This window comes from Chelon labrosus (genome assembly GCF_963514085.1).
Source record: "Chelon labrosus genome assembly, chromosome: 3".
In the NCBI taxonomy this organism is placed as follows: Eukaryota; Metazoa; Chordata; class Actinopteri; order Mugiliformes; family Mugilidae; genus Chelon; species Chelon labrosus.
Genome location: NC_140339.1, coordinates 29,005,166 through 29,027,668, shown reverse-complemented (window position 1 = coordinate 29,027,668; position 22,503 = coordinate 29,005,166). Strand labels below are relative to the sequence as shown.

Sequence of the window (22,503 nt, the reverse complement as noted above, 5' to 3'; positions counted from 1 at the left end):
ACACAGTTTAATCTTAATTGCCAGTGGATTTGATCAATCCATCTGAAACATCTCCAAAGCTGTTATAGACTGGACTAGATACACGTCAATGGACCTATTGTGCTTCTGTGCACATATATTGGTTCTAGCAAGTGCACACATTTGCCATAATGCTGCATGTTCTTTTACGTCAAGACAAACTGACGTGCTGTATGTCATACCATTTCTTGCAGCTGCTGGAGTAGGACTCTCCAGGACTATAGATCTTGCCGTTGTAGCTGCAGGAGCACTCACTCAGTGGAATACAGCCCTTTCCATTTAAATCATCGAGCACCATGCCTGTAAGCAATCAGAGTAATACTGTAGTGTACTGAAACACAATGTGTATGTGTGCAATTGCATGCATAGGACTGTCTGCTGCACCTGCAGGGCAGAAGCATCCGTCGATACAGTGGTTGTCACAGGTATGGCTGGCCTCTGGGTTGGAGCAGGTATCAGCACAGGGACTCCCACACTCTTTGTACTCCATTTGGTAGGGACAAGATTTCCCTGTGAATACATCAATTGTTCCTTACTACTTAACTTGCTTTACTTCTCTGATTAACATTCATGCACATAAACATTTGTATTGTAGCCTGGTTCCAGATTCTGAATGGACTGCCACAGTTTTACAGTATTCTAAACTCCTAACTCCTAAGCTTTGAGATGTGTTAAGGCAAACCTAATGTTATGGAGGACATGATGATCATGTTTTTAAAAATCAGCTCACTCACATTACTCACACTGGCCTCAGTGTTTAATTAGGGACTAGTTTAGTCCGTGTCAACAAGCACACCCTTGAACAACCTATAGCTAGAAACTTCTGCCACAGTCCAAAATCATCAAGAAGAAGCTTAGAATAAGCTTCAGGATTATTTAATGAGTATGTTAAATAAAATTAAAAAAAAAAACTCTACACAGTATTTTCCATAAAAATGTAGTGGGAAAACATGAATGATGTTTATTTCTGGGTTGTCTGGTGTCAGAGTGTAGTTCTTCAACATTTGTCATAGACTTGTCTATGTCTGGAATAACTGGACTGGATGGAATCAGTGTTGGAGAATATTTAATTAGCCGTGTCTAAACAGTACTCACAGCAGAGTTCTTTGGTTCTCCAGTTATCGGGCTTGCCGCCAGCATGGACACACTGCCTGGAGAATTCAGACATGGTGTTGCACAGGCAGGAGGGATCTACTGTTTTTTTTCCCCCACTGCCACAGTGGCACAGGTCTGAAATGCAGGCAGAAGTGAAGGAGTCGATGTCCAGCAGACTGTGACAGCTTTGGAAAGCCGGACCGGTGAGGATCTGCTGACACAAAGGTTTCTGCAAAGAGACAGATGAACAGTAAAAGACCAGGAACAGACATGTTATCCATTGATAATTCGTGGCAAACTGTGGAGTTTTTAGAAATTAATGTGGCTAATGGCTGGTAATTATTTTCCTGTGTGAGGCTATGGTGCAGGTACTTGGGGATTCAACTGATATGCATGCTTAGTGGACTAAGATGTGATTCATTACTAGATTAGCTGTTGGCTTCTGTGTTGTCTGGGTTAAAGTTGCATGGTCATATAAATTGCATTATCACAGATGATGTGTGAACCCAGCTGCAGAATCCTGAATTTACCAAAACGGTTGTAGAGGCCATGGCATCTAAGGTTTAACTTAAATCTATGGAAAGCATGGTTTAATTAAGGTTCAAGGGTTGATTTATAGAGTGAAGAATATGTTCTTAACATCTACAGTGACTGTGTGTTAATCAACAGCACAAAATCAGAGTCAGATATACTATATATATTGTGAGATTGCAGCAAATTTGTCATTTCCACCTCAGTTCTTTTCTGATGCAGAGTTAATGTCAACCAATCAATCCAGTGTCAACAAGATGGACATATGATCAGTTAACCACATGTGCCTTATACATATAGTTAGTTATAAGAACATTGGACAATATGCAGTGGTGGGAGCCACCTGCGGAGGGATTGGCCCCTAAATTTCTATGCATACTGACAAGCATGGGGCATGTTGGCACTTTATCCATTTCAAAAATAAAACTTTATTACAGTTTCAGTAAATAACAGTGCATACAAACTTAGCTTTTTCTTACTCGAAAGCTTGAAACCTTAAGCTTGCTGACTTTGCAAAACACGTTGGTAATATGTTATTTTTTTGTTATTATCAGTTAAATACTGTAATACAGAGGAAAGAATTCAAAGTTGCCACTCTGATTAAAGTGGAGTCTCACCAAATCGTCACAGCTTTCTGTTGTTTCCACAGTGTAGCCAGAACAGGTTTCAGTTGGACCATCCATTTTCCAGAAGGCAGCAAAATCCATGGGGGAAATTTTCACACCTGTTTGAGAGATAGAAAAAAAAAATCATATTTAGTTCTGTGACCCTGCCTGAACTGACTGACTGTTTAATGTGGTTCATAGTTTACCATGACTGTAGAACTCATTGTGAATCTGGAGCCCATTAAAGTCTCCACAAAGACCACAAGTTTGGTTCCTGTACTTTGTGTCTAGCTCCACCTGTGAGAACAACAATTAGTCAGTTGAAACACTAGCTAGGAGCTGTGGGAAAGGTTTAATGGATATTAAAAAATTGACGTAGCCACCCAATCTGAAATGTTAATTTGGCCAATGCTAAAGTATCTTAAAGTGCATTAACACTAATGGTCCCTAGGTCCCTCCAAAAAATCTCTGGCTAAATCTATAATCAGACATCCACAAACCAGTGTGACAGTTGCTACGTCCGTCTTTCACATACAGTCTAAGAAAGATGACTTCATAAAAATCTCACTACTTTAGTGTGCAGCCTAAGCCTTTGTAAAGAGAATAGAATAATTTTCTGTGTAGTCAGAATCACACCAGAAAAGAGTCCTCCTCATTCCAGATAGCAACAAGTCCAAGTTTTGCTTTGATTTTGATGTAGGTGGGAGTTTTCTCAATTTGTACTCCTGTTTGACTGCATGGTAGGACGACTCTGCAAAAAGAAGGAAAAAAGAAGTCACAATATATGAACATTTTCTAACTTTCATCAAATGGTAGCTCACCATGTTGGAATATTTCCAAGGTGACAGTATATGCCAGTGTTTTTAGGAAAATTAACATCTGTGCCTAATGTGGTTAGGTTCTACATGGGTACTGTTCTAATAACTGATAAAGCCCTTTGGATGTTAAGAGACATTATGGAATAAGACTGAATTATACCATTCATTCTGAAGCAATGAGTTATGCAGGCAGGGTGAACAGGGTTTAAAGGTTTTTTAACGCCAACTCACACAGTCCCATCAACTATCACTGAGCCCTTGGAGAGTTCCACGAATACGCCCTCCAGCTTCAGAATGATGTTTTTGATGGTAGGATAGCCGTCAACCTCCTGTCTTCTAATTTGGATGTTGAAGTCGTTGTAAGTGTTTCTACAGGAGGAAGTCAGGATGTAGTTGCAGGTCGAGTGCAACTGGAAAATACTCCCATCATAGGTCTTGTAGTGGAAGTTGCCCCACGTACTGCAAACCTGGCCATTGTGGATGGGACTCACATCTGTAAAGACAGATCAGGATGTGAACAGAGAACCGCATTTTTGGTCTTCACCTGCGAAAATGAATCCTCACACTGCATAGATGATAACAAAGTGAAGTCCAACAACAAGCTCACCTGTTATTTGTTCAGGAATCTGGGACATGGAGGAGACCGTTTTCACAGTAGACTTTGCCTCTGTTGAAACAGTTAAGAGCTATTTGTTAGATAAACAGTAATCACATCTCAAACCACATTATAGCATAATAAGGCTGAACTTTGCTGTAACACATGGATGAAAAATGTACGTACCGCTGTGCAAAGCAGCTACGATGGCAGATAGGCTCAGCCATAGCAGCCACTTGTTAGCCATATCCATTTGCTTCTCTGCGTTAACTCTGTGAAAGATGGAAAGAAAGTCCAGTCCTTTATACTGGGGGCAAGGTCTTGGCAGGTGAAGGAGTGGCATTCCCATACCTTCATGTAGTGATTCATAATTGCGGGTCCTGCCCTGTGTTCTGTTTGTTTCCGTAATCCTTGTTCATTCCCCTCCACACTCCTGATATGACCTACAAGGTACAGACTGGCAAACAGATGGTCACCTCGCATGTGTGATGAAGACGGTCTAACATCTAAAAGCACCATCGATACTCATACAGACATCTACAGCCATGACGGCCATGGTGTGCATCAGACCCAGTGTGGTTTGAACACTGCATTTTGGTTCCATCAACAAAACTAACTTTCTGGAACAGGAATTCTGTTCACAAAGGCCAGCTTTTGGACGTAAATCCAGCATTTAAAGTTTTTGAAATTTTGAAAATCCACTATTCTGACCATTTGTTGGTTCCATTCAAGATTTAACTCTTAGTTAGTTGTCAAAGTTCACTGTGACTGTACAAAACACGTCCATAGCTACAGAATGCATACCACTAACAAAATTTCACCCAGTTGGAATCCACCAGCTGATTGTTGTTGCCTCATGCAGTGAAATAGTCTCTGATAAAGAATGTTTCTCACTGGAAGTTATACACGGGAGTACTACATGTCAGTGTGGTGACATTCTCATGTGCATTTTATTAAACCCCTTCAAAAGACAGACATGGATGTAATGTTTATGGTAAATTGGTTGGTTGGTAGAGGCAAGCAATTACGTGGTTTGATTTATTTTAGAAGAAACTTTCGAAGAAATATTTTCCATACTATTGTCTCACCATTTTACCTATGTGTTATCTGGTTCATATTTAACCAGAATGTTGGAGATTACTGTCTGTCTGAACACATTTAAACTTTACCTTTAAGCTTCTGGAACTTCTTGCTTTAAAAAAAAAGTGTTATTATATTTTAAAAATAATTTAATTCTATGCTGTACAGAGGTTCCTATTAGTCAAAGAAATTCAAGTCTACTGATCTGGATAAGCTGTTCAAATCAAGAATCAAGAATCAAACCTGCCTCCTCTAACACATTCATTTTCATCTTTGATGTACACAGATGATACAGTCTAAATGCAATATATGCTATAAACACTGTTTCTGAGTAGATGAATGTGATTTGTACCTGTGGAAATAGCCACTAAAAAGTAAAGCAAAGGCTTTGTCTTTGTCTGAGGCGCGCTCAGAGGCTCAACAGCTTTGGCACTGAATGTTCAAGTAGAAACACCCAGAACAACCAAATCTAATTTAGACCTGTGGGAATAATAGACCAGCATTATTACCAGTTATGGAATTTATAATGATATGAGACAAATTGGCGGCACAGTGGCGAGGTGGTTAGCACTGATCCCTCACAGCGAGAAGGTCACTGGTTCGAATCCATGGGCCGGCTGGCCTGTCTGTGTGGAGTTTGTTGAATGGTTGTCTGTCTCTGTGTGTTAGCTGCGATGGACTGGCGACCTGTCCAGGGTGTACCCCTGCCTCTCGCCCGATGACAGCTGGGATAGGCTCCAGCAGACCCCCGCGACCCTTAACAGAAACAACTGTGTATAGAAAATGAATGAATAAGACGAATAAAGACTTTAACAAATACTTCTGAGTGTTTGTATTTGCTTTATCATATTTTGACTCAAAGCCTAAATCTATCCATGGTGTGTTCAGATCTATGAGTGATTACCACTTTTCCCTTTTGTTTGTTTTTGCATCTTTAACAATAGAAAGACTTTACAGTGACTCAGTGTGAGTGGAAGGCTGCGATTACCAAAATTCACCCAGGCTCGTTAAAGAACCATTAGTATAGTTTTACCGTCCACCCAAATGAGATAGTGTGGTGTTGTGACGTGGGTTGATGAAGTAAGTATGGTGTTTGTTGTACAGTCATGGGTGTGGCCATTCCATCCACACAGCAGTGCTAATTAACAAATTATTTTCACTTGTGCTGTATGCCGTATGAATCCTGTTTTTATGCGGAAACTTATACAGTGTTTACAGTTGCCCAAAAAGTCCCACGATCCACTCTGCAAATAAAGATAAAAATCAAGCCATGAAATCCACAGAACTCGTTGAAGACCTCTCTGAGAACAATTGTGGCAATCCATTGACCAGGATGTTGCACCTGTCTCTGACAATATCTTCACATCCCATCATGTTCACCCATCACCTGCTGAGTGCGTGGGGCTCTCGCTAGTCAATATCAGCTTTGCTCTCAGCCTTGGCTTCAGTTCTGTACCATTCCCTTCTGCTAAAACCCATGTCCACAAAAAAATCACTGATCCATTCACTCACATTTTTACTTGGAAGATATCAAGAGTTCTAAAGGGATCTTGTATATGTGAGTTGACAAAGAGACAGCAACAAAAGGAGGTCACCTTTCTGCCCCTTCCTGGAACATTCTCTGCCACTAGGCGTTTGTCATAACTTATGTTTCATTTGCAACTGTGTTTGTGCCAGATAAGGCCTGGCATGATCTTGAAAATGATCCAATTTGGTCTTTGTTTCAGGTCATATTAGAGTTCATTTGATGATGTGGCACATGCCGCACTGGCCTCCTTCAAGATATCCATTGCACTGCTAACTGAATACCTACACATCAGTGAGGACTGGAAAGATGAAATCCCAGTTGATGTGTGTGGGACATCACTGTAGAGCTGCAGGTGGTACTTTTCTAGTCAAGAATTCTTCCAGAATGGAACTCCATCAGCCAACTGCAAATGATCAGTCTCAGGCCTTTCACAGATTGCTGAGATGTCAGATGGCCCTATGGAAGATCAGGCATAGCTGCTGCACCATCCATCAGCTGCTGTCAATTGCATTTGCATCTACTTCTCCTGCTGCTGCTAATGCTTTTACCCCTTTCCACCATTACAGTCAGACTGCTTTGACATCAAGCATCGCAGTCCAGAAAAAATAATGATGCCCAATGCTGGTCACAGACGTTATGAAATTGATCAGGTTGATGCTCTGAAATTTCTGAACTTTCTTTTGTATTTGCTATAAGTCAAAGCATCAGTGTTTCACTGGCCTGTTTTCAGATTGACATGGGTATGTATGCCAGTCCCAAGGCATTTCCCCACAGACAAATTATTGTCTCTGTAGGACATATGTATGAAATACCTAATCTGAACAACCTGACGTTAATTTCTATCTCCCATTTAGGGAGATATCATATCAAAAGGGTCTCAGTCATCTTACCAGCTTAATTGTCAACAATATCTGCATTAGTCTCACTCTTCAAATGAACAAAAACCATAATGCAGAACAGTTTCATTCTGCTTTCACTGAAAATTGGACCAAAGGTTTCGTGGAGTGCTAAAGTGAAACTGATATGATATCTCCCATTTAGGGAGATATCATATCAAAAGGGTCCCAGTCATCTTACCAGCTTAATTGCCAACGATATCTGTACAAGTCTCACTCTTCTTTCATCGTCATAGCATTTGCTACCTGATAAATAAAACCCGATAAGTTAATTCAACTCATTTTCTTTTAAAAACTGATTACATCAAAAATTTTGAGTAAAAGTAACTAAATAATAAGTATAAGGATAGGTATTGATTAAGTAGCTTATACTTGAACTTAAATCATTTTTTGAAACAGATTACATTTATTTTTACGTTTCTTTAACTCACAATCCCAAAATTCAAATACTCTCAGTAACACTAAAAAACACATGAACACAGACAAAATGCAAGTCCCCATTTTATCAACAGTAAGTAAAAAATTACTTAAAAACACTCAGTCATTTTAGGAACAATACAAGCCATAAACAACAAAGAATGTATGGCAAGAAGTTTTAAACATCTTCAACTTTTGCAGACCAGACGGAACCTGGTCATTAAATTACAATATTGAGAATTTTTTATAAGCACAGGCACTGCTGTCTTTTCAGACATACCTTACTCCACTGCAAAAAGGTCATTTTTAAGGGTCAACACCCTGGGCCTCAACATCCCATCTTCCAGGCCCATCAAAACTTTCTGGATAAAGTCAAAGGTATTGGCCAAGTCTTTTGGGTAACTTAAATGCAGGGCATACATCAGTGCAAAAAGCATGACAAATGCTTCAGCCAATGTGGGCAACTCAATAACAGCATTACCCTCAATGACAACCGCAATCTTCTCTGGTTTGGAGAACAATGCATCTGTTGCATTTGCACCGCTCAAGAGGAGTCCAACCGGTACGTCACTGATGGTTGGTTCATTACACTCAGATGCCTGGACAACAGACAAAAGTTACCCATTACCCAAGATTGTCTGAACGATCTAAAAAAGTCATTTGATGAATAATGTGTCAGTAACATATCAGAAGACAGCCAAAGAGTCAAACATTAATCACAATCCATAAATATGGTTTGTTTCACAATGATCAATCAATATGAAATGTGAAATAAAACCGATGTTTATCTTCATTACAGAACATTGTGTTCTCATGTGACAGCATTTTATATCTGCAGCTCAGAATTCACTCAAGTTGTAGCTTCAAGTCTGGCACCTGGCATTTTTCCATTCAAGCTTGGCTGATTTTGCTAATTTAACACTTGAAACAGTTCTTATGAAAATGTAGTACAATTTAGAGACTAAGAATGATTCCTTCTCATACATACAGTCAGGTAAACATTTATAGTATTTCTCATCTTGTGCAGACATTTGGCACATTATTATTGTTGTATTGTAGTGTGATGATCACATTGTTATGCTTATAGGCTACACATAATATTGACTTACATCCCAGAGTTTCAGAAACCTGGTGTCAGGACAGCAGCACGTTTGACGTGGATGTCAACTTGTTCCTGAGTGTGAGAACATATTCTTTAATACTATACATCACAAGGAAAACCCTCCCATAACTGCAGAGATGAGAGTTCTAACAAATATAATCCACTGTAGTATCACTATCAAGCATCAAGAAGCGTAACCAACTCTCCTAAAGGTCCAAAACTTCTGCTACTCTGCCCGTTCGTGCAGCTTTATTCCTGAACAAGCTCTGAAGACGGGTGGCATGTTGATCCAACTCGGCATAGAAGTGGTTAAAAGTGCAACTTTTGTTTGTATTTTTGGTTGACATGTTTAAAAAATGAACTGAGTCCACGATTCCTTTTAGTTATATTTATTGTCCATTTCTTCTTAATAAACAAGATTCCCTTACCAGTAGCAGCACACACAGCAGTGTCAAGTTGAAAGTAACAAAACAAAATGTAATAAATGAACTCAAAGAAAAACTCAGTTATTTGATTCAAACGGTCAAAAAAAACGTGCATCTACTTAACCAAAAAAAAGAAGGAGCAACTCACATACCGCTCCTGACCTATATATACACCAGCTGATGGGCCTGACGGAAATCAGGGACATGCTGATCAGCTGGCTGATATGACCCCGCTCCCTCTGACAATAATCAGCTGATTGTCAGAGTGGCCGCACATCAGGACATAGCCTAATTTAACGAATCATCAATTTCGGCCAGAATCAATTCAAAATAATAAAGTAACAATAATAATAATTTTACCAAGATTCTTCAAATTACCAAAATATAATTTTGGCTCCAACATCCCGGCCCCTAATTGACATAGAACATCTCATGACAATTACAAATAATATATAATAGAGCCAATACATGTCAACAACCCTCTTTTTTTTTTTTTAAATTCATGTCAATGATATAAAGTCCATTTCATGTAATGTCCATCTTCAACACATGAATAAATAGTCCATGGGTGCAGTGAGTGTGTGTGTGTGTGTGTAAAAAAAAAAAAATAAGGGGGGGGGGGGCGATGTTACAGTCCATTTTTGGCCTCCAACAGCAGAACAAGCTTTGTTATGGGTCGACACGGTGTGCTGGTTTTGGTCTGAACCTGCACTTGTCGTTGTCCATTTTTGTCATTCTTGGAGGTCAGGTAAATATTCTTTTGTCCATCGTTTCCAAAACAAATCTGCCATGTATTGTACTTGACGCCACCGTCTTCATCCGTAACAATCATTTGGGTCAAATATGCCTGGTGGTAGAAAAGGCTTTGTTTCGTGTAACAAAAGATGGTTTGGTGTAAGTGGCTCCAAATCTCCAGGGTCATTAGACACTTTAGTGATAGGCCTGTCATTTATGATTGCCTCCACTTCACAGAACAGGGTGGTGAGCCCTTCCTCATCAAGCGTTTGTTGCTGCATTAAGGCATTGAGAATGCGTCGAATGGTTCTAATCTGTCTTTCCCAGATTCCTCCATGATGTGAACCTGACGGTGGGTTAAATATCCAACTTATGCCTTTGTCCAGAAGTTTGTTTTGAATTTGTGTGCGATTTAAACTTTGTATTGATTCTTTCAGTTCACGCTCAGCTCTAACCAGATTGGTCCCGTTATCTGATCTCATTACTTTAATAGGGCCTCTTCTTGCAACAAACCTCCTGATGGCGTTAATAAATGAGTCAGTGTTGAGACTGTGTGCAAGCTCTAGGTGAACTGCTCTGATGTTCAGAGAGGTAAAAATCACACCATAACGCTTGATTGTGACTCTTCCCCGTTTCAATTCAAATGGGCCAAAAAAGTCCACACCCACATTTGTAAAGGGTGGGTCATCTGGTGTGACTCTTTCTTCTGGCAAGTGTGCCATGAATTGCTCTCCTCTTACTCCACTTAGTTTCCTGCAGGTGACCCATTTTGAGATGACCTTCCGGATAGCCGAATTTCCACCAGGAATCCAATATTTCTGCCTCAAATGTGAGAGTGTGTGACTCCTTCCACTATGTCCTATATTCTCATGAACATGTCTGATGAGAAATTGAGTCACATGGTGGTTTGTGGGTAGAATGATTGGATTTTTGGCCTCAGATGGCATTGCGGACCTCATCAGCCTACCACCAACTCTGATCAGGTTATCCTGCATAATGGGTGAGAGTTTGTGAAGGTGACTGCTCTTTTTCACTCCAAATCCTTTCTTCAATGCATTCATCTCATCCATAAATGACGTGGATTGACAAAACTCAATGTTTTCAACTTCTGCCCTTTGTAAAATTTTCAACAGAGAGGCGTTCTTTTTCATAGCTGTTATTCTTAGGCGGGCTCTCAGTATAGCTTTAATATGTAGGACCCACGCAACAGCTTTCTTGAGGCGATGCCATTGTGAGTAATGCATGAGCAACTTATTGACTGTATCATTGCAGTCTTCAGGGGTGCTAACACTTACTGCAAGTACCTTCACTTGTTCATTAATCGAAGGTAAGAGACTGTACCATAACCACTTTCACTAGCATCCCCAAAGTGGTGAAGCTGTGCTGTGACTGGTTGTCCAAAATCATATGGCTTAATACATCTTTTCACCTTGTAGTATTTTAGCAATTGGAAGTCATGTAACCACCTGAACCACTGTTCTTCAAATTCTTTTGGGATCCTTTCATCCCATCCAAGTCTCAGTCCAGTTAATTTTTGCAGAATTTGCTTAGCAGGAAGGATGACAGGGGCCAACATACCGAGAGGGTCGTAAATGGAGCTCACCATGGACAAAATACCTCTTCTGGTAAGTGTTTTTTCCTGTATATTGATCTTAAATTCAAATGAATCAGTTTCAGTACACCACTGCACTCCTAAGGCTCTTTCTACGGGCAGGATGTCTTGATCAAGTCCAGGTCTTTCATTTCCTTAGATCGACTATCCTCTGGTATTGAAAGAAGCAGGGTTCTGTTGTTGCTAACCCATTTGTTCAGCTTGAAACAACCTTTACTGCACAAAGCCAAGAGCTCATGAGCGATTTTTAATGCCTCTTTGTCATTTTCCACTGATTTTAAACAGTCATCCACATAAAACTTCCTTAGCACAGTGGAGATTGTTTCAGTGCTAAATCCATCCATATTGTCCCTTGCACACTGTTGCAAGGCAAAGTTTGCACAGCTGGGCGAGGATGTTGCACCGAAGATGTGCACAACCATCTTGTACTCCTCCAACTCGTTACTGAGGTTTCCATCAGGCCACCACAAGAACCGGAGTAGATCAGTATCATCCTCTGGCACCTTGACCTGATGAAACATGGCCTCTATGTCTGCCATGAATGCAATGTTTTTTTGCCTAAATCTTGTGAGAACACCAACCAGACTATTTGTTAAGTCTGGACCTTGCAAAAGATGTGCATTCAGAGATGTGCCTTGATAGGATGCTCCACAATCAAACACGACTCGCAGTTTGTGCTTTTTTGGATGGTAGACTCCGTGGTGTGGTATATACCAGATCCTTTTGCTTTGACTTGTTTTAATCTTTTTTTCAGGTGTCATTTTGATGGCAAAACCCTTGTTCAGAATATCTACCATGAAGTCTTTGTATTCTTGGTAGAATTTGCTGTTCCGCAGAAACTTTCGTTTTAAATTTAAAGCTTTTTTCAGCCACACATCGATTGTTTGGAAACTCAAGTCCTTCATCCTTTAATGGCAGTCCAATACAATAGTGTCCATCCACTAATGTGACAGTTTTGGAGACACTTTCCAGAAACCTGTGATCCTCCATAGACATTTCTGAACGTTCCTTATGTTGATGTTCTGGGAAGTCCAACTTAATTTGCTGCTGCAACAAATCCTCAACTTGTATGACTGAGATTCTGTTTGCTGTGACAACAGGATTTCCAGTATGTTTATCATCCATTTTTCTTAATGGTCCATTTATCGTCCAACCCAGGATAGTTTTAACAGCGTACGGGCCATTCCCTTGGCTGTTTATTACTTTCCATGGCTCCAAAGCCTTGGGCACATTACATCCAATCAGCTATCCAACATCTGAATCAATTTTAGAGATTTTAACTTCTCTTTAATACGACCATTGATCCACATCCTCCTGGGATGGAATGTTTTCTTTCTTTACTGGAATTTTATTTGGTGTGAATACATGTGGAAGTTCCACATACTGATCATTTTCCAGGCCACAAATTTCCAAGTCCCATGCAATAGATGTTTTAGTTGATTCCTCCCTGTTCATTGTTCACAGAAGTATTTCTGCCTTTCGTCCTGTTATTTGAAGTTGCTGGAGGATTGCTTCAGTGCAAAAGGTGGCAGTACTGCCTGGGTCAAGAATGGCATATGCTGTTATTGTGTTGCTACCTTTTTTTTGTTTTCACCTTTACAGGAACAACAGCTAGGGTGCCCTCAGGCTCACCGGCCCCAGTATCCTTCCCTCCTCGACTTTCATCCATATCCACTAATGCACTGGATGCGCTTGTAACAGTCCTTTCCTTTTCTTTGCTTGCAATATGAAGGAGAGTAGGGTGATTCAATTTACACTGTTTGCAGGTGAGTCTCTGTTTGCATCCTTTACTCATGTGTCCTTTCTCCAAACACCCAAAACACAGCCCTCTAGTCTTGAGAAATTCCAACTTCTCTTTATGCGTTTTCTTGAGAATCTGAAGGCAGGCAGCAAGCTTGTGTTCTCCTTGACAATATGTGCATAGGTTTGATGGCAATTTGCTAACATGCTTTAAAGGAACCGTATGTAGGATTAGGGGTGGGCGATATGACCTAAAATTAATATCATGGTATTTTTCATCTTTTGAACGGTGACGGTATAATATCGCGGTATTACTTTTTTTTTTGTACGTTTTGGGAGGAGTAGCCTGTCCTGTCCCTTTATGTGAATAAAGTTAATATTTTTATAATATAATAAGTAAATGGTAGGTATCCTTATCAAAAAGAGACATGGGAGAGTATTATGCATTCTCAACATATTTATTTTGCAAAAAAACTAAAGATCTTACTCAACAGTGTACGACAAAACAAAAAATAGCAGTGTAATAACACACGAACAGTGTAATAATGTGTACTTTTCACAAAAACTAACTCTCTCTTCATCTGAACTCTGATGAAACTAGACATTCAAGTTCTTTGCCAGGAACACTAGCCTGTCAACATTTTCTGGCTTCAGTGATGCCCTGGAGCTTGTTACAATATTGCCCCCTGTGCTGAATGCACGCTCGGAGGGTGAGCTTGTGGCTGGGATGCATAAGTATTTTTTTGCCAGACGGCTAATGCGAGGGAAGTGGGAACATTGGAGACGCCACCACTCCAGTGGATCAGAGTCACTGTCAGCCGTCACCATCAGCAGGTAGCCATCTAGCTCCATGTCAATGCCCTGCTGCTTTGGTGGGGCACTGCTACACTTTTTGAAGAAACTTCCCAGGGTGTTCTTGGGCTTTTTCAGTTGTGCAGGAGCAGTGCTAGTTTCCCTCTCGCTTTGGTCCTCTGTGGAAGAGGCATCTGTGGCTGTCTTCTCCTCCAGTGCTTTGGTTTCTGTAGCTACTCTGCTCCTTACTTCCTCCAACTTTTCAGGTGACATGTAGGTGGTCTTGAACCGTGGGTCCAGGAATGTTGCCATGGTGAGCAGCTCGTCAGTGGCAGGATCTTTGTATTTTTCATTCAAATAATCCAGGACCCTCTTCTTGATGTCCTCGCACAGTCCTGCTTTGTCTTCTTCCAGCTTCAAAATGTTTGAATTGAGTAGATGGAGAACTGGCTTAACATAGGAGACACTAACATACTCCTCTCCTGACAAGGCATCTGTAAAATCTTGCAGAGGCTTCAGTGCTTTGGTTATGGCCTCCAACACCTCAATGTCTTGCCAGGTGGGTAGAAGATGACGTGACTTTTGGTCTGCTGCCAGGACTTGAGTGATGGCCTTCTCCTGCTCCAACACCCTTTCCATCATTTTGACACGGGACCCCCACCTTGTTGGGGATTCTGTGACCAGCTTGTGGGTTGGCAGGTTCAGCTCTCTCTGTGCACTGGTCAGGGCCTTCTTCTTTTTCCAGCTGTAGGAGAATGTGCTGACCACTTTTTTGCACATACCTGTGGCCCGTGCAACTCGAGCATCATGTTGGACACTCCTCTCTGGGAAGTAAAAAGAACGAATAAAGATATTAGCATAAGTGGAAAAGTAGGTTATCATAGTTGAAAAACTTAATAAACCATTAACTGTAGAGCAGCACAAGTATTTACTGTATGGACACACTGAACATTAGGCTATTACAAATCTAACAGGCCTACATATTGTATGTATGTTGGTCACTATTTTGCACATTCCTGCACAAATAGTACAGCTTTTTCATTTTAAACACATATATATTGTACATATTTTTAATAATATTTTTCATATAATCTGATGATATTTGTATTTTATAATTATGTTTTTTTTTTTTTTTTTTTTACTTTCTGATTCGGTCCCCAGATGAATCACGGCTAAACAATACTAACAATGAACAATACAATACTAATGTGGTGGCCTTTAATTTGTTTTTGTTTCCTTTTTTTAATACAAACAGAAAAGGACTTGACAAATTTTCTGAATATGAAATGTTAGGTTTAGATAGTGTAACTTACCAATAGCGTTGTGCAGTCTGTGTCCAAAACATGCGAGTCTCATCCATTTATTGATTTCCAGAGCGCGCACCATGTTTGCACCGCTGTCAGTTGTCATGCACACCAGACGCGCTTCATCCAAGCCCCAGGCAGAAAGTGCATCCTGCAGTCCTAACGCAATTATTGCTCCGGTGTGACCTTCGGGGAAGAAGGTGGTCTGTAGACATCTGCTGCGCAACTTCCAGACATCGTCAATGAAGTGGATGGTGAGGCTAATGTATGGCTCAGTAGTCCCGCTTTACCATAAATCAGTAGTGGCCGAGTGGGCTTCAAGGTGGCGAATTTCGTTCATGACTCTGTCCCGTACCGCCGTGTACAGCTCTGGCAGACACTTCTGGGTAAAAAATTTCCGACCAGGCAGCTCGTATCTTGAGTCCAGAGTGTGAACCACATGTCTGAAGCCATCTCTCTCTATGGTTTGAATGGGCACCATGTCCTTTGCGATATATAGCGCAATTGCCCTGGTAATATCTTTCCATTTCTTACTACTCTTGTCGTAAGGTGTAGCAGCAGTAAACGATGCCTGCAGTGAAAGCTGTGTAGTCTTGGGACGTGCTCCGCTGGTGCTGCTGGTCCCACTTGCGCTCATTTTGGCCCGGGTTGCCTCTTCATATTCACGGACGTGCGTGTTTTTTAAATGATGAAACAGGTTGCTTGTGTTTCCACCTCTTGCTGTCACAACACGGCGGCAAACCTTGCATATTACTTTAGTTTGCTCCGTGTCGGATGATTTAAAACCGAACCAGTTCCAAATAACGGAGGTGCCTCCTCTTTTTGGAACGAGAGTTTCCTCTCCAGCGGCCTCGGTCTCTCCGTCTGGTTCCGACACTCCACTCATCTCTTTTCAGATAATATAGGCTACAGGCCCGACCTTTCTTCGCGATGTTTCACCAGTCGTTTCTTTATTGATTACCCAGGTTAAGTGCTCGTTACGCTAATTTAATGGCCACTCCCTTTTTACCACCTGCAAAGCTGATACGAATATGTTTTACTTTTTTATTTGTAACAAGATATATAATATATATAAGGACAGGTATTCAGACCATAACTGAACTTTTGAAGAAAATTTAATGCCTTGTTTAGAATTAGGCTATTATTGATGTAAATGCAGCCGTTCAAGGCGCACAACTGATTTATTACGGTATTGACGGTATTGCAAAATCCATGTCGTGGCGCAATGTCACACCGGTGATGACCTTGACACCGGTGTACCGCCCACCCCTATGTAGGATTGTGGCCAAAACTGGCCAAAACTGGTACTGCAATCACTTTCAAAATACTGTAGAACGGTGTATCCCCTCCCCCTCCCCCCTGACTCGAGGTTGCCAGCTAAGCTGCAGGATCCAGCAGGAACGTAGGCTGCTACAAGGAGCTTCCAATGGCAAGTGACGAGTCCTACTTTTTTTCTGTTAATAAAGTTTATGCTTCATGAGAGATGTTTTGCGAAGTAATTATGTGTCGCAAAAATTTACTAATGGCGATTAGCCAAATATTTCGTAAAGATGTACTGTAATACCACATTTCAGTCGGAACACAGATTGTTTTCATACCTTGCTAGTGGTGCGATATAAAGCTTTTTATGAACGCATTTAGCACGGGCGACCATGGAAAATCCACTGTCTATATGTACGGAAGCACGGGGCTTTTAGCCTATACCAACAAACATGGTAGAATATAGCATCCAAAAGTCGAGGGTCAATTCCATGCCATTCCGGACTTTGTCACGACGTATTTCGTATTCATAACGAGGTCTTTTAGGTTTAGTAACGTTATACATGTTTTATCCGACACGTTCGTAGCTGCAGCTGTGGTAACTAGAGCAGAGCTGGCAACCCGGAAGACGAAACTCTACTGACTTCGTGATTAGTAGATAGCTTGACACCCTCAGGCCAAAACACAACATGACAACATCAACATCAGTTGAGGGCTGCAACTTTCACTTTTAAATGACAATATCCTGGCCGGACCACTGTTGTCAGTGATATAAGTATTTGAAATGAACATGATTTCTTCATGTCTAGTGACATATCAGGGCCATTTTGTGATTAATTGAAATACATTTCTTACATACGGTTCCTTTAAGGTTGGTTGAGATACTGCTGTGACACTTGTGGCAAAACCACTTTTACTTTGTTTAGTTTTCATGCTGATAGCAGGGACAAATGTGTGGCTTGGTTTAATCATGGGACTGTCTTTTAGGTTTCCAAACACTGGATGAGACAGAATTCTTGCCAGTTTACCAGATCTACAAATTTGGCTCTCCTGTTCTCTTTGTCTTGTACATCACAAGCTTTAACCCGCCACTTCTCTTTCAACTTGTATGGGAGTTTAGAGAGAACAGCCCTCATGTTAGCTGGATAATCCATTTCCTCCATGTAGTCCACTGTTTCCATTGTATTAAGACAGCCGTTAAGAAACACTGAAAATGCCTTTAAAGCTTCTGGGTCTTCAGCTTTGATAGGTGACCAATGCAGGGCCTTGTCGATGTAAGCCATAGCAATCTGGTATTCATCCCCATAATAATGTTTTAGCAGTCTTTTTGCCTCTGTATATCCCCTATCTGCTTGCATATATTGACAACTACGTACAAGCTCTCTTGGTTGGCCGACAGTACACTGTTCCAAAAAGTACAGTCTGTCCTTGCTGTTCTCAGTCTTCTCCTCTATACCATGTTCAAAAGCTCTGATGAAAAACTGTTATCCAAAGGATTTCCATTGAAAGTGGGAATACTGAGTGGAGGTAATGAAGAGCTTTCTGTTGCCTTTCAAGTGCTTCTGTGATGACATGCTGTCTTTCCATGATGTCTAGCAAGTTACTCCTGCCGTCTGCCTGTATACCAGAAGATGTGCCGGAGCTTGATACAGAAGATGTCTGCTGACGTTGATATCTTGTACCTCTTGGCATGTGTTGTGTGTCATTTATGGCAGTGACAGCACTGGACGCAGCAGCTGGAGCAACGACTTGAGAGCTAATTTCAACTGGAGCGACATCTTCAGCAGCTGGTTTGCTCACCTGAATAATTGTTTTTTGCCTGTCTGTCTTGGTATGTGCGTTAGCAGGCTCCAGGGTTGCACTTGCAGGCAGGGCCTTTCCCTGAGTGTACACTTCACTCATTTCATTATATGGGTCCCCAATTAATCCATTTTCAAAGTAATCATTCATCCCGTCTCCTGAAGGGGGTGGGGCAACATGTAGTTGCTCAAACTCTTTAATGATACTCAGTTTTGCTGTATTAGCCGCTATTTCTGTTTCCAGCTCAAGCTGTTCCCTTTTTGCTTTTAAGATAGCTTCTTCTCTTTCCAGAGCTTGTTTCTGAGTAAGCATGGCTGCACGTGCCAACAATTCAGCCTTTTGTCCTTCCAGTTTGAGCTTTGCAGATGCAATAGAAGATCGTGAGGACCTCTTTAATCCTTTTGAATGTGTACTCTTCACATTTGAAACACTGTCCTGTGGAGTAATAATTTTTGATTTAACATCCTTTTCCTCAGACACATATACAGGAGGAGCAGCAGTCCATTTTGTCACTTCATCTGTGAATTCTTTTTAAGCAGCTGCCTTGGGTTTGTACCATTCGACCTGATCAATTTCTCCTTCTTTTGCATCCTGAGTGCTCATTAAATCATGAATGAAATCATTCAATTCTTCCACCTCTTTGAAAAGTTTAAGAAACTCATTTTCCATTTAAGATTTCACAACTTCAACATTACATACATTTTTCATCAATTCTTTGACTTCATTCCTCTTTATTGTTAATGCACCCAATTTTGCACTCCTTGATGCTTTCAATCTCCTGAGCCTTTCCCCAAACACATTCTCAATGTCACTCTCCAAGCTCTCCAAGTCCTCAGTTCTTTCATTTGACTCCATTTTGTATTTTGATTTTGACTCCAAGTCCTCCTTTTGTATTTCACTTTATTTTCAAACTTCCAATGAATTGCATTGCTTTGCATAGCTGTTTGTATTTGTCCAAAGGCGTTTTCCATACTCTTCAGAAATTCCCACTGAATTCACATCCTTTGAACGCACCATCATTAAACACAGTTGACAACGTCCATCCAAGCGGAGTGGTCCCGTCATTCATTCATTCATTCATAAACAAAAGGAGACATGGATGCATACGGTGAGGGAGCTTTGAGTGGTAGTTTGACAGGTTGTTTAGGGTTTTGAGTCCACAGACCAAAAACAATTTGAACGGTTCTTAAAGCAGCGGAGGTTTTTTGACGAATAAAAGTGCAACTTTCCAACGGGTCCCTTTTTGTTTGTATTTTTGGTTGACATGTTGAAACAAAGTTATTTGATTCAAACGGTCAAAAAAACATGCATCTACTTAACCAAAAAAAAAAGGAGCAACTCACATACCGCTCCTGACCTACATATATACACCAGCTGATGGGCCTGACGGAAATCAGTGACATGCTGATCAGCTGGTTGATATGACTCCGCTCCCTCTGACAACAATCAGCTGATTGTCAGAGTGGCTGCACGTCAGGACATAGCCTAATTATAGCCTAAACACTGCGTTGAACAGCTGATCCACGTGTCGTCTGACCAGCTTTCCATCTCCTAGCAACACTGTGTAGGAAACTGGTCCTGTAGTCCCATGTATCAGTCCTGGTACCCATTTTGGTCCATATCCATAGTTCTTTGTGTAGATGGAATCTCCTGCCACAAAGTTGCGTTCTCTAGCATGTTTGTCATGATGTGCTTTCTGACTTGTTTGTTTTGCTTCCACCTTCTTTTTAACATCTGGGTGTATGAGATCAAGTGTACATCTCAATTTTATACCCATCAACATCTCAGCAGGTGACAGTCCAGTTGTTGACTGTGGAGTGATACGATAGCTAAACAGTGCCCTATTACTCTTTGAATGTTTGCACCGCTCCTTCAGCTAACCCGTTAGATGATGGATGATACGGTGCTGATGTGACGTGTTATTCCATTTCGTGTCATGAACTCTCTGGTTTGTTCACTGACAAAACACTGTGCGTTGTCTGAGACAATCATCTCTGGAATACCATGCGTGCTAAAACTGTTCCTAAGACAGTTTATTGTGGTTGCTGAAGTAGATGAAGTTACTGGGTAGACCTCTAACCATTTTGAATGAGCATCCACAATTACTAAGAACATTTTCCCCATGAACAAACTGATCCGCAAGGCCAGTGATGTTGTCGGGGTGGAGTTGGACTCTTTAAACACAGTGTCAGAGAGGAGGATGCTGGCAAGAGTTAAGACCATCCTGGACAACACATCTCACCCACTCCACAACACACTAGCCAGTCTACCTTCAGTATCAGACTCATTCTACCCAAATGCACAACAGAACGCCACAGGAGGTCATTCCTGCCTGTGGCCATCAAACTCCCACCGAGTGTTGGTCACTCTTTAACACTTAGACGCTGTTAACTTATTTGCAAATTCTACCTTTGTATATTGTGAATACTTGTGCAATATTGTTCCTTAAATGCATCTTACTTATTTTTATATATTTTTGTATTACCTTTATTCAACTAGCAACTGTCACTTTTTGGGAGCAACAGCAACAAAACAATTTCCTTGAAGGATTAATAAAGTATTCTGATTCTGATTCTGATTCTGATTCTGAAAGGTCCTGCATAGTCTATGTGTAGCCTTCTCCATGGCTTTTCAGGCCACTCCCAGGGGTGGAGTGGTGCACAGGCAGGTGCCTTTCTGTGTTCCTGACAGGTGTGGCATGCCTTTATCTTTTTCTCAATGTCCACATCCATGTTGGGCCACCACATGTAGCCTCTGGCCAGTCCTTTAATGCGGCTCATGCCTGGGTGTGACTGATGTGTGATTGATAATTGTTCCATCAGCAGAACTTGTCCCTTCACTGGGATCACGATGCGAGCTCCCCACAGCACACAACCATCCTGTACACTGAGCTCATGTTGTCTCTGTTTATAAGGCATATAGTTACTGTCCAGATTATCAGGCCATCCTCTGAGAACATACTCACGGACTCTTGAGAGTATAGGATCCTTAGTTGTCCATTGCCGCAGCTGTTCTGATGTTGTCAGAGGGCTCTGTTCCAGCATCAGTACATGTTCCTCTGGTTCTGTCTCCATGGGTTTCTCTGACAGAGGAAGTCGACTGAGAGCATCAGCATTACCATGGTCTTTACCGGCCCTGTAAAATATGACATACTCATATGCCCTCAACAGCAGAGCCCATCTCATTATTCTTTGAGACGCCATCTGTGGGACAGCTTTCATCTCTTTAAATAAGCTTATCAGTGGCTTATGATCTGTACAAATCGCAAACTTTCTACCATACAGATACTTATGAAAATACTGCACTCCAAAAATGACAGCTAATCCCTCTTTATCAAGTTGGGAATAATTCTTCTCAGCAGCGGTGAGTGTGCGTGATGCAAACCCTATAGGTTTCTCATCACCATCTGCCATACGGTGAGCTAGTACCGCTCCAACCCCATATGGAGAGGCATCACAGGAAAGTATCAGTTCTTTCTTCTCATCGTAACACACTGCTTGATTGTAGCAGCTCTTTTGACTTTTCGAAAGCTTTTTTTTGTTCTTGCCCCCATACCCAGGTTTCATCTTTTCTGAGTAACTTATGCATAGGTGCTAGTACAGTCGACAAGTTAGGCAGAAACTTATTATAAAAGTTCAGCAGTCCCAAATAAGCTTTAAGCTCAGTCACTGATGTAGGTGCGGGAGCCTCCTGCACTGCTTTCACCTTGGCTGGCAGTGAGTGCAACCCTGTCTTGTCCACTTTGTGTCCCAAAAATGTCACTTCAGTCTCCATGAACTGACACTTACTCCTTTTTAAGCGTAGCCCAGCATTTTGCAGTCGTTGCAGTACTTGATCCAATGTCTATAGATGATCTTTGTCATTCTTTCCGGTCAGAATGATGTCATCAAGGTATACTGCCACATTCTCGATTCCTTGTAGCACACCCTCCATTGTGCACTGGAATATAGCTGGGCTGGAGCTCACACCAAAGGGTAGTCTTGTGTATGTGAAAAGTCCCTTGTGTGCTGATACGCATGACTCATGTATAACTTGGTCTATTTCTCACCCCCAGTAAGACAAGCTATCATATCTTCCATTCGAGGAATGGGGTACTGCTCAATGGGTGACACTTTGTTTACTGTTAGCTTATAGTCCCCACAAATCCTGG

At 41.3% G+C, this 22,503-nt stretch overlaps 1 protein-coding gene across 1 annotated transcript in view; it reads right to left on the bottom strand.

Annotated features, from left to right (window-relative positions):
- LOC311486165 (mucin-2-like) overlaps positions 1-16,179 on the bottom strand; it is a gene marked incomplete at its 5' end in the record, with an annotated part of 45,693 nt that extends 29,514 nt beyond the window's left edge. The window contains 10 exons of the mRNA XM_084541926.1: positions 201-318; positions 403-528; positions 1,114-1,342; positions 2,262-2,368; positions 2,456-2,546; positions 2,886-3,000; positions 3,299-3,560; positions 3,675-3,734; positions 14,010-14,734; positions 15,584-16,179. Coding sequence (XP_084398052.1) covers positions 201-318; positions 403-528; positions 1,114-1,342; positions 2,262-2,368; positions 2,456-2,546; positions 2,886-3,000; positions 3,299-3,560; positions 3,675-3,734; positions 14,010-14,734; positions 15,584-16,179 — 2,429 coding nt within the window. The remainder of the gene's footprint in view (positions 1-200; positions 319-402; positions 529-1,113; positions 1,343-2,261; positions 2,369-2,455; positions 2,547-2,885; positions 3,001-3,298; positions 3,561-3,674; positions 3,735-14,009; positions 14,735-15,583) is intronic.
- Positions 16,180-22,503: the final 6,324 nt, after the last annotated feature.